The sequence below is a fragment of the Cheilinus undulatus genome, linkage group 12, assembly GCF_018320785.1.
Source record: "Cheilinus undulatus linkage group 12, ASM1832078v1, whole genome shotgun sequence".
Classification (NCBI taxonomy): domain Eukaryota; kingdom Metazoa; phylum Chordata; class Actinopteri; order Labriformes; family Labridae; genus Cheilinus; species Cheilinus undulatus.
In genome coordinates, this window is record NC_054876.1 from 30,610,287 (window position 1) to 30,622,939 (window position 12,653).

Here is a 12,653-nt window from a genome sequence, read left to right on the forward strand (position 1 = left end):
CTGGAGATGCTCCAGGGATCTTCTTCCAAATCACATCAGGCAGGAAGGTGTCTTGATCTTGCCCCAGGTGTGAAGGTTATTTGGACTTGGCAGAACACTGTAGACAGCTTGAACAAGGAACTGAACTCAGTCTGCCTGCATGATGTCTGACCAGGTGGTCCTGCTCAATCTCCCACCTCATTCATTCCCCCTGCTGTCTCAGCCCCATGGTTCTGCTCAACCTTTGAACTCCACCCTTGCTAGACTTTTTTTCTGGATCAGCTGGTGCTTCTCCTTTTCCCTGGACCTTGCCAATGAGGGTTTTGAGAATGTAGCGTAGACCCACTCTCCCAGTTACCACAATGCCTAGCAGCTCCTTTGTTCTTCAACGTGACTTGGGCGGGGCCAGAGTGCTTTTCTCCCCTCAGATTGAAGCATTTTTAAGTTTGAGAGGATTGTTTTTCTCCTGAGTGGGCTTGGCTTCAGCTCATTCAACAGACTCTCTCATCTCTTTTAGCAGGAACAGTGCACATTCCTGCTTTTCCTTTGCTAATAAGGAAAGCATAAGGCAGGGAGAAAGGCAGCAAAATACCCAGGGCAGAGCAGGCATCTGTGACAACAAAATGACACTGATTAAGTTAAAAACAGAATAATGGAGGAGGTGGGGTGGAGGATGGTTGCAAGAGCAGCTTGCAGAGAGAGCAGCAGAACATAGCCAGACTAGAGCAGTTTAAATAAGGCAGCATGAGAGCGATAAGCCAATAATATGTTTAGAGCAAATCAGCTGGCTGTCAGCTGATGAGGGCTTGCATTAGATCAGATGATCTAAATTTTTGCTGTGCTTGACACTGCCTGAACAAACACTATATGATCAATTTTTGTTCTCACATCAGTGGTATTGATCATAATGGTATTAATGCAAATATGCATTTTTATGCTGACACTGTCATGTACTGCTCAGCACGGGGCGGGCCGGTAGTCGAGTGGTTAAGGCGCGCACCCTGTACCTGGGTTCGAATCTGGCCTGAGGCCACACTCTCGCCCCTGTTTCTGAATCTATCCACTGTCCTCCTCTATCCAATAAAGGCACGAAATGGCCCAAAAACAAATCTAAAAAAAAAAAAAAGAAAAAAAATGTACTGCTCAGCACCCACCCCAACAAACTCTGCCCAGCTACAGCTTGCTTTTGACACTGTTCAGAATTTTTAGGATTTAAAAATTGTGTTGAGAGCTGATAAATCAAAAGCCATGCTGTTCTCAAAAGCTAAATCCAAGCCCCTAAACCTGCCTTCAGTTTCATCTTCTCAGGATGCTGAGAGTCTTTTTCAAGGTACAGATATCTTGGCATTCTGAGTGATGAATCTCTGCCTTTAACTCTTCACATGCAGCAGCTGGTTAAAAGGCTTACACTGAAACTGGGTTTCTATTTCAGGTTCAGATCCTGCCTTTCTTTTGAATCTAAAAAGAGGCTTGTTGCCACCACTTTTATTTCAGTGCTGGACTATGTTGATGTTCTACACATGCATGCTCCGTCTCAGAGTTTTCATACTCTAGGTACTGTGCATGATGGGGCTCATCACTAATTTTAAAGCCCTCATTCATCACTGTTTGTTGTATTCACGTGTTGGCTCATCTTTGTCTTTGTCGTGTTGACTATACGGGCGTACTCTTATCTACAAGCCTATTCTTGGTCTTTTTCCTTCCTACCCTCTGACCTACATCAGTCATCAGAGCTCAGGGACTTATAGTTGTTCCCAGGATCTTTACTCACTCTCTGTCCCAAAGGTCAGAACTGAACTGGGAAAAAGGCATTTAAATTTGCTGCTCCCTTTGCTTGGAATGATTTACAAAAAGAGGTGAGACTTAATGAGCTGATCTCATCGGACCCATTTAAGAGGAAGCAGAAAGACTTGGAGGCAGACTCATCTGGCTACAGATGCTTTGATCAATTTAAAAATGTGGTTGATTTTGGTAAATGTTTGCTTTTTAATTTGTTGTCTTGTTTCTCTTGATGCATTTATACTACCTATCTTGTATTATGTTTATATTTGTATGACTGCTCTTTGTTTATCTGAAACTATGTTTACTGCTGCTCCCTTGGCGAGGACGCTCTTGAAAATATTTTTAACCTCAATGAGGTTTTTTCTGGCTAAATAAAGGTTGAATGAAATAAATAAATACAAGCCCGAAGATGCCCAAAGAACCGTCTGCACCAAAACATTGCTGGTTGTCTTGGTGATGAAATCCATCCACAGTCTTTAAACCCAAACACCTGACCAAGTAGGGTGCTTAAATTATTTTTTATTTTGTGATGTTAAGTTTTTTTTTTTTCTCCTTGTCAGGTTTTCTTTGCAGAAATGCTTAGAAGTAAAATGATTCACATCATTCATATCAATTCATAAGGACACTGTTTCGTGGAACATGGCTCCTTTTCTTGTTGTCGTGATAATATTGGTTTACATAAAAAATAGTGCAGAATTGGATATTTCAATGTAGAAGTCTTGAATGACACACAGAAATTAAATTTTTTGGAAAAGAAAAAAAAACATAAAATTTTATTTTGTTATCTATTTTTTATTTAACAACTTAAATAAACAATTTTCTAGTAATGTTCAGAGGTGTATAATATCCTACCCAATTAAATGCAAAACATTATTGCGTCTTAACTACCTTAACCCTTAGTTTAAAGGAGGGGTATTATGCCTTTCTTCAAGGCTTTACACCATCTCTGATACCCATGTAGTAGCTTCACAGGGTTTACAGCTCAAAAAACTCTTGTTTCTCACACTGGCGTCCTGAAAAACCCTTATTTTAACCTCTGTCTGAAACGCTTCGTTTTCGCTGCTGTCTCTTTAACCCCCCCCCCCCCCCCCCACGGACCTGCTCTCCTCTGATTGGCCGATTTTCCAGAGGCCGGCCAGCGGCAGGACTCAATGTTTTGTGCCAGCAGCAGCGAAGGATAGAGCAGGACATATCTGTTTGGTAAGTGTTTAATTACTGTGTTACTAAATGGCTAAATGGCTAAAAGGTCTTGTGGGGGCGGTCTGTTCCACTTTGACAGCAGCACGGAGGAACCAGTCAGGAGATCCTATTGCGATGACCTCATCAGTTCGCTCCATCAAAATCTCGTCTCGGGGAGATCTCGGAGAGATTCTCGATGAACTGTTTTCATCAGTTTTCAGTCTACCATAACCCTAATTCCAAGATTTCTACCACATACGTTTGTCTTGCGGTTTGAAAATTTGCATATGTGGAGTATGGACACCCAACATTGTGACTTTATAATTATGTTTTAAAAATCGGAAAAGTATAATACCCCCTCTTTAAGATAGTGACACAAAAACAGTTTAGAATGCAAAATGGTGGAATTTTGAAAGTCAATAAAAGGATGAAATAAACAGCCACATGCTACAGAAATTCTGGGATCGAAGAATTTAATCTGTTGACAGCCTTATTGAATCTTATATAAATTTATTCATAACAATGGTTTGCCAATGTTTCTCAAAATAGAAAGTGAAATTACAGTCCAATAGGAGAAATAATTCATGGAGATGACCCCATCACTAAACAAACAAACTGCAGGTTGGAAACTTCTCCTGATTCTCCATGCTCTCTGTGCTTCCAGCCATTGTCTCAGTCTTAACACACGGGGCTGCAGAGACCCCTCTGTGATGCATGAGTCAGACATCCCGGTGTTTCCACATGGCCATTATCCTGTCCAAAGCACTGCTGACAAATGAGAATGGCTTGTGCAGACTGTAACTAAAAAAATAACTCTTGATACTGCAACGGTGACTTTTATTTATTCAGAGTTCAGCTGCTACAGAAGATAGATGGCATGTCAGACTCCTGCACGGCTGAGCAGCTCTCAGCTTAAATGCCTACTCTCACTGTGTACATTTAGCTGTTAATCATTTTTGAAGTAGCTATTTCATATAAATTATTTGACAGCTGATGATGATACGAGTCTTTAACACCTACTGTGTGACAGATTATTGTCTGCTGCACTGGGTGTGTTTTCCTTCCTTATTGTACTTTGGGAGATAGAACACAAAATCAAGGAAACACCTGGAAAAATAAGGAACATGGATATAAAAACTTATGGGAAGCAGTTTCCTGCAACGTCTGCACAGTGCCGCAGGGGGCAAGTTAAACACCAGTCTTCACGGAGTGATTATGAGCTACAATTTAAGTCTTATAAAGCATGTAATATGTTGTGGCAGGGAGTTTTATAGAATGACATATCAATAACTCATTTCAGTCATGAACCCCAGACATTTCTAGATCATTTCAGGACATTTAGGCATTGACATTCTTCATAGTGTCAGAGTGAGGGATTATGTGTGTCGGCTGTGGGCTTAGATCTGGTTTAGGTGGGGGCAGTGGTGTGTTTCTGTTAATGCCACTATGACGTGTGTTCCAGCAAATTAAACATTAAGTAGAAAATTAAATTCTGTTCAAAGTAAATGATAAATGTTCCTGACGATTTCACACTGCCTTCGCACATCAGCTCACCTTGACTTCTGGATATTTTGCTGGGCGAATGGCAGGAAAATGCCAACTTAAAGTGGAGATTAAAAGACCCTGTTTGCATTCACATGGGGTCACTTACACATACCACTCACAAGCATCATCAGGGCTCAGTCTACCATCTCAAACATCAGGCACACTTAATTTGCTTATAATAACCCATCAATAATCACCCAAGAACTTTATGACAATGTGGCTAAATTCAGTTGGGACTACATCACCAAAAGGAACACACCAGCTCAGCTCCCGTGTCCTTGGTCTTGCTGCAGGGCCTAGGCTGCTGGTACAGCAGCAGTTGTCGCTAGGACAGAAGAGTTTGCCATCTCTTGGATTCAGTATTGCCGGCAGCACATGTAGCAGCCCTGGGCTCCCTCAAAAATGCTGTATTTTCTAGCTGAGCAGCAGCCAAGCTCTCTGCTGATGTTACTTGCTCAGCCAGTAAGTTAAATTTTATAACGTTATTTGCAAAATAATCTGTATAGCTTGACTTGACTTTTCCCCATTAGAAACATTTAGACATAATCTGTCTTACGAACCCGTGGCAGCAGCAGGTGGTGAAATCACCAGAGTTTCTGTCACTCTCCTGCAGCTCGTATGCTGGTCTAGTTGTCTGGATTGGCTCATTGCTACCCATTGGCTCTACTGTTCTTGCCACTAGAGGGTTCTGCTGTCTTCATCAGGGCTTACGGCTTTGATGGATCCAGTTAGCTTGGAGATTTTTCCTCAAAGCTAAGCCTCCTATTTTGGTTTCTTCGCTTTACTTTCAAATTTTTCCCTACACATTTTTGGCACTTTTCAAAAGTTCCTGCTGCCATTCAAAAGTCTACAATTGAAGAGCAACCCACTGGACAGTATGTTCTTTGAAACAATCATCAATCACAATGACTCCTGGTGATTCTAGTTTTGGATTTTCCCTCCATCCCCCCAGGGCCCATTACACACACACACATCCCACATATGGACTTACAACAGTCAAACCACATGATCATGATTTTTGTTTTTCTCCTGAGCTTATAGGCTTGTTTTAGAGGTGGGCCCTGGGGCTCTAGCCCTGGCAAGACCGTGCATTAAAACCTCCTCCTCCCGGACTGCAACTATCGGTTATTTGAGAGATTTCCTAATCAAACGATCATTAAACGAAATGTTGACAGGTTTGCTTCATCAAATGGAGTGAAGGCTGTAAGCTGGTTTAGACTTGATCCGTTTGTTTTTGCAGCCCTTGTAAGGAAAAACACTTAAAACATCTCAATCTTTCCTTTTATCCACTACTTCTTTGCCTCTTTTGCTCTCATGCATAGATTTTGGAGCTGTCCCTTGGGCAGAGTTTCCACCTGCAACAAACTAGACGATGCAATTTGTCATGGAGGAAATTCCTAATGGGTTTTATCCTTTTTGAGATGATTTGCAAGCACTTCTTTGAAGCATACATGTAAAAAAGAATTTATTTATAGAAGCAGGATGATGAAATGGATTTTCTATGGGAACTTTAAGACAGCCTGATGTAATTGGAACAAGGCAGTTGTATTTGCCACTAATGGTTTGTTAGATGAAGGGTTGAAAAATAAGTTATTCCATTTCTTACAACTTCCTATTCCCTCTCTGTCTCTATTAGAAACCTAAAAGTTTCATGCTTGTGGACGTTGTGACATTTTGTTTTTACCCTGTTGAGTCATGACAGTGGAAATGTTATATTAGACTGTTCTCATCCTGACACTTTAGCACTTTTCCCACCCAAGTGTTCTATTTATGTTTTCAATTTCCAGAAAACCCCCCACATATCTCTGTATGAATACTATCCCACCTCATCTGGCAATATATTGTTAAAATTTGGTTTCCATTATCCAATTTGCCACAGACTAAACAGTGGCCTGCTCCTCTGATTGTTCCATGCTGAGAGTGATGCATTTTAACTACACAGTCGAAGCAGATAACTGCTGAATGCTACTTTAAATGGACTTTCCATCAAAATACCTCACACTATCAAATCAACAGCCAAAGAGAGTCTATGTACCTGCTATGACAAGCCTTTTCTCTACCTTTACATAGCTGAACATGTGTTTTGTTTTAATGGTGCAATAACTGCTTTTCTTAAGATTAAGACAAAACTAGTGAAAGCACGTTTAAAAAAGGGAAACATATTGGTATGGCATGGTATGGTTTTATGAAAACTGATGACCTGTCCTCTAAAATATGGCACCGCAGTCAAGATTAGGGGTGTGATGATATTTGAATTCCTCCCAAACCATGATGGCTTGTGGGTTATGGTTCGGTGCATGTAGTCACATGAAGAATATGCCTGAATGGAGAAAAAGACAATCACACGTGACAGTATTTGCACACCGATCTCTGTGTCTGTAACGCTCCTAAATGTTTGCTAACCGCTTGTAAATGACTAATGAGGTAGAGGAAGAAGCAGGCACAACCAAACACACAGAAGGAAAGTTACATGCATTTGCACTGCAGCTATTCAAGCTATATCACTTCTCCATGCTGTTTTTTAAAAGCCTCTGTATGTGGAAGACATTACAGATACAAGTACATTTTAAAGGCCATGTGCAGATATAGTAGAGGACCTTAGCTACAGGTGTGTATTTAGCTGCTCTGCTCATGCTCCATTACAATGTCTCATCCTGTGTTGACATAAGATATTTGGGGTCTTTTAACAGTGTAGACAAGTCCTGATTTTTCATGAGTAACCACTGCACTGGCTATTCACAAACAATTGGGTGTAGCAGCCCACCGTATAAATCCTAATATTGCTCTTAAATGTGCGTATGATGATTCACATTTCATACTTTGTGTTTATTTCTATCTTTTGAAATTAGGGAGATATTAGGCTATTCATTTCTGTGTGACTTTTAATTTTGCATCACATTTCTGGTTTTACGCTTTTATTTTGGTCACGTATTTCATACACCACAGGCTGTACCAACTACAGCTAGTTCTAAATGACACTAGATGGAGCGAACTGTCAGCTGCACTACTGTCAGTTAAAGTAATAAATAAGGCAAACCTAGAATTATAAATGTAGATTTCATCTACTGGTAAACAAAACCAGTACTGAACAGTGACCCCAAATCCAAAATCCGACCTAAACCATGACTTCTGTGAATCATCAGGCTGGCTCGCAGAATTGGATGGTCCCCTGACAGACCCAGAGAATGGACGGTTGTGATTTGTTGATATATAGGTATGTGTGCTGGATCAGTAACATTGGTGTTAGCATCCTGGCTAACAGTTACCTCATGTTGGACTAGGGCTGAACAATTTGGGAAAATAATCTAATTGCGATTAATTTTTTTTTTCCAAAATATTGCAATTGTGATCTGACATGTGATTATTCCTTAAGCCCCTCATCTTATGTATTTTCCAACAACACAAGCAATAAATCATTCGATATTATAACCAACACAATATAAGATAAAGCTAGGGCTGAACAATTTTGAAAAAAAATCTAATTTTGATGATTTTGACTCGTATTGCGAATTGGATATGAATTATTGTATTAAAGGGAATAATAGTTTTTATGTCATCCTCATTTAATCAGAAAATGTAAAAAAAAGACTATTCTAAAAAATGGGTCTTCGATAATTGCATGACATCTAATACATAACATCTCTGCTGCAAAAAAGTTTTTAACCAGTATTTTGACTCAAATTTCAGGTTAAAGAAATATTGCAACTTTTGCAATTTGAAAATTGCAGCAGGCCATATTGTGATTTAATTTGATTTTCGATTAATTGCCCAGCCTTATTTGGAACTGAAAAGTGTATAAAACTATTATTGAGTATACGGATGTTGAAGTTATTTATTTGTGCCACTTTTTAACCACTTTTCCACCCATTTTTGTCACTTTTGTTTGTCACTTTTCATCAGCTTTACACAACTTTTGCTTTTTTTTTTTTTGCGATTTTGGACGAATTTGGCCACATTTAAACCTTTCCATCTGTTTTTGAGCCACTTATACAACATTAAACAAACGTTTGCATATTTTAACCCTTTTGCCACCTTTCAATCACATATTCTCTAATTTTCAGCCAATTTTTGCCACTTGAAAGCCAGTTTTGCCAATTTTTATCCCCTTCCACTTTTTGCCACTTTTAAACCCTTTCCTCTTTTGTGCCCTTTTTTGCCACGTTAAACACATTTTTGTCACTTTTTAAATCCCATTTTACCTTCTTTCCCCCATTTCTTCTACTTTTTAACAATTGTAACTATTTTTTCTGTCTGTTTTGCCATCTTTAATCTAATTTAACTTTTATTAACCCCTTTTCACCATTTTTTCTGGCAAATTTTGCAAATGTTTGCCTATTAACCCATTTTTGCTCTTTTAATCTATATCTGCTACTTTTATAATTCCATTTCACCACCCTTTCTGCCCTTTTACATAAGGGTTGTTCACTTTTTCTTGATGGACTATAAAAAAAGACTGCATGAATGTATAACAATGGCTTTGTGGCTCTCTGTGCAACTGTTGTGAAAGATCAACCTTTGCTTTAGTGTATGCAGCATGTATATTGTCCATTAATATAAAACAGTTACTTGGAGCCCCATAAAAATTATGACCTCCTGATATTTAACAGTATAGCCATGACTGTGGCCATTCTCTGCACCATACTGGTTTATTCACAAAACAGCCTGAAAGATGCCTCATCACTGGCATGAGAGAGCATGCCTTGGATGAACTGAGTTCACCCCTCAGAAATAGAACTACGTCACCTGGAATCTATAGTTTGCAACATATAAAGTGCAAACCTCCAGGTCAGAAACCTGGAGACAATAACTACATGGTATGGAAGATACATAAAAGCTCATGCATGTGCCATGTACAGGAAAACCACAGATTTTCCCCAGGTTTAACACATGTGAAACATTGTTACGTAACACCTTCTAATAACCTTATGAAATAGGTCACGGGTTGTTCCGGGGGGAAGTATTGTTGTCGCCTGTAGAAGAAAAACACATTTAGCAAGGTGACACTTTACAAACTACAACCAAACAGAATTACTAAATTAACAAAATTATGATGACAAGAAGAAGTTGTTTTATTTATCTGTAAAGCATTGCAAGGCAGTGCCAAAACTCCATGTCACACGTGCCACGTGTTACTTATTTACCCATGAAAGGACTGGGGATCTCTTCAGCTGGAATTTGACCTTAAAAATGTAAGGATTCTCTGAATAGACGGCCAGACTATAAGTTGGAGGCTCCTGCAGCGGCTCTTAATCATGGGTAAGTGGGTTTCAGGAATCATACTATTTTCCTGACAGTTTTGGTTTCCTGTACATTGAACTGATAAGCTTAAGCCAATTGTTATGCTTTTTATTCCTCATTGTTACATTTAGGGTCTGTCCCATTCCAACGTGTTTGTGGAGTATTGGCATTACTTGGTGTATGTCTGATGCCATTAACGCCACCCTGCGAAGGAGGAAACATTCTTGTGTTTCCTGTTGATGGAAGTCACTGGATCAACATGAAAATCTTGCTGGTAGAGCTCCACGCCAGGGGACATAACCTCACAGTGATCAGAGCCTCTAACAGCTGGTACATTGATGAAAAGTCTCCCCTCTATACATCTATTAGCCTTGAAATGGATGTGGGTATGGAGGATTTTTTTGATGTGTTCGTAAAGGAGAATATAAGGGTACGTTAATGTGAATCATTTAGTCATTCATGCATGAACCTGAAACAAAATATCACTATTCCTGTTTTTCCTTTTAGGCACAGAGATTTGGAGCTTCATCTCTTACTGTCTTCAAACTCATCAAGGATTTCCTTGTCATGATTACGGAAGCCCACCAACTTTGGGCTGATACTGTCTCCCGAATCTTTGATGATAAAACTATGGTCCAAAGCTTACTGGATGCCAAATATGATCTAGTTCTTACTGACCCCGCCATTGCAGCAGGATTGGTATTGGCCAAATATCTCAAACTGCCCTCAGTGCTCAATGTTCGCTGGATTACCTCTGGCGAGGGCCACTTTATGATCGCCCCATCTCCCCTCTCTTATATCCCAGCCCCAGGATCAGGATTAACGGACAAAATGACCTTCATCCAGAGGGTCAAGAACTTATTCTACCACAGCGTTATTGAATACCAGCAGAGAGCTTTGGTGGGACCATGCTATGATTCCCTCTGTGATAAATACATTGAAGGTGGATGCAGCATCCGCTCACTTTTTCAGGAAGCAGACATTTGGCTGTTCAGATCAGATTTCGTGTTCGATTTTCCTCGACCCACAATGCCAAATATCGTCTACATTGGAGGGTTTCAGTGCAAACCAGCTCAGCCTCTGCCAGCAGACTTGGAGGACTTTGTTCAGAGTGCCGGGGAGCATGGAGTCATCATCATGACTATGGGAACGTTGGTCAATGCCTTGCCTGAAGACCTTACAGATGAAATCGCCAGTGTCTTTGCCAAGATGCCTCAGAAGGTAAGAGATAATCAATGACAAACTGTAGACGATGTCAAACAGTCTCATGCTGCAATCAACTACATACAAAATGAATACATCAAGTCTTCAAAAATCTGCTAAAACCCCCACATTGTTAGGATACATTCCTTCACAATGCTGAGTTCTGTCGTATGCCATGGAATGCCTTTCTTGAGTATTTGCAAACTTGATGTTTCTTTTACTTGGTCCCTTTTAAAGTCGTGTAACAGTTATCATGCTGACTTCTCTTAAGTCATTATATACTTGTTGAAAAGGGCTGCATGTCATGCTGTCTGTCAGTGAAAAGACTGGATTAATTCATTATATTTTCTGATCAGGTGATCTGGAAGCACAAAGGAAACAGACCTTCTACTCTGGGCAACAACACCCTCATAGTGGACTGGATGCCTCAGAAAGACCTCCTGGGCCATCCTCAGATCAAAGCCTTTGTTGCTCATGGAGGCACCAATGGAATCCAGGAAGCTATTTACCACGGGGTCCCTGTGATCGGCATACCGCTGTTCTTTGACCAGTATGACAACCTGCTACGTCTGCAGGAGAGAGGAGCTGGGAAGATCCTGGAGCTAGCTTATGCCAATGGGCACAATTTTGAGCAAGCGCTCAAGGAGGTGCTCTATCAGGACAGCTACAGACAGAACATTCAAAGGTTGTCCCGTCTGCACAGAGACCAGCCAATGGCACCCATGGATCAGGCCGTATTCTGGGTGGAGTATGTGATACGCCATAAAGGGGCTCCCCACCTTCGTACAGAGGCCTATAAGATGCCCTGGTACTCATACTACTCTTTAGATGTACTGCTAGTATTGATGACAGCAGTGACTGTGCTGCTGCTCTCCACTTTTGTAGTTTTAAGGTTTCTATGCTGCAGACACAGAAGGAAGTCCAAAACCAAACAGCAATGATAGAGGACAAATCTGTCAAAAAGCCTGATGGATTTTTTCAAAGCTTTGTATTTAAACAAAAAGTGATATGAATATTTCAATAATTTCTCACTATTAGTAATAAATTAAAATGATTGTTAATTGATTCAGCATTGTTATAAATCTAGTAGAACGTGAAGTGTAACAAAAAGTTTCAGCTGTAAAATATCAACAAATCAAAGTTGACAATCTGATTTTTCAGTAAACATATTGCATTTTCTTGTATATGATACAAGTATGAAGCTTTTGTCTCACCCATCACCGATCAGAATCAATAAAATGACAATATTTTAAAGTTTCTGCCTCTGTTTTTTAGACTTCTGTATCATTAACAGTCATTTCTTACTGTATTCCTTTAATCACATTACCATTCTAGTATTTTAAGACAATCAAACTAGTTTTCTTGTAAAGATTTGCCTACATGGCTCATCCAAAGATTAACACTGTTTATTGTAATGGTCATTTTTCACCTTAACACTTCCATTTTGTTCACAGTAGTGTTAAAGTTTGTCAATTCATTTATAGATCATCCTGAGTTGGAGTTGCTGGAGTAACTGAAAAGTCTGGGCGCCCATTATACTGCATGGCTCAACCAACTTTTCGTATTGTAATAATCAAAGGGATGAGTGATTAAAAATCAGATGTTTTCGTCTGTGAGACAAACTTGCTAAGAAAGGGACCAATTTTGCTTGAAATGACTGCAGGATGGCTTATTTAATTCATGCAAATGGCATCAGCCCACATAAGTTTTTGATCTGTAATGCAATG

The 12,653-nt window shown here is 39.9% G+C and overlaps 1 protein-coding gene across 1 annotated transcript; it reads left to right on the forward strand.

Moving 5' to 3' along the window:
* Positions 1–4,825: 4,825 nt before the first annotated feature.
* Positions 4,826–11,867, forward strand: LOC121518988 (UDP-glucuronosyltransferase 1-2-like). The gene is made up of 4 exons (XM_041801726.1): positions 4,826–4,862; positions 9,885–10,153; positions 10,231–10,944; positions 11,283–11,867. Exons 2-4 carry the CDS (start codon positions 9,911–9,913, stop codon positions 11,865–11,867), a joined length of 1,542 nt encoding a protein of 513 aa, XP_041657660.1. The 5' UTR covers positions 4,826–4,862; positions 9,885–9,910.
* Positions 11,868–12,653: the final 786 nt, after the last annotated feature.

What these genes read in the sequence shown, in the direction of transcription:
- LOC121518988 (XM_041801726.1), top strand. Translation starts at nt 9,911, where the DNA reads ATGCCATTAACGCCACCCTGCGAAGGAGGAAACATTCTTGTGTTTCCT. An exon ending in TCGTAAAGGAGAATATAAGG is followed by an intron (nt 10,154 to 10,230) that starts GTACGTTAATGT and finishes TTTTCCTTTTAG; the next exon opens with GCACAGAGATTTGGAGCTTC. An exon ending in TTGCCAAGATGCCTCAGAAG is followed by an intron (nt 10,945 to 11,282) that starts GTAAGAGATAAT and finishes TTTTCTGATCAG; the next exon opens with GTGATCTGGAAGCACAAAGG.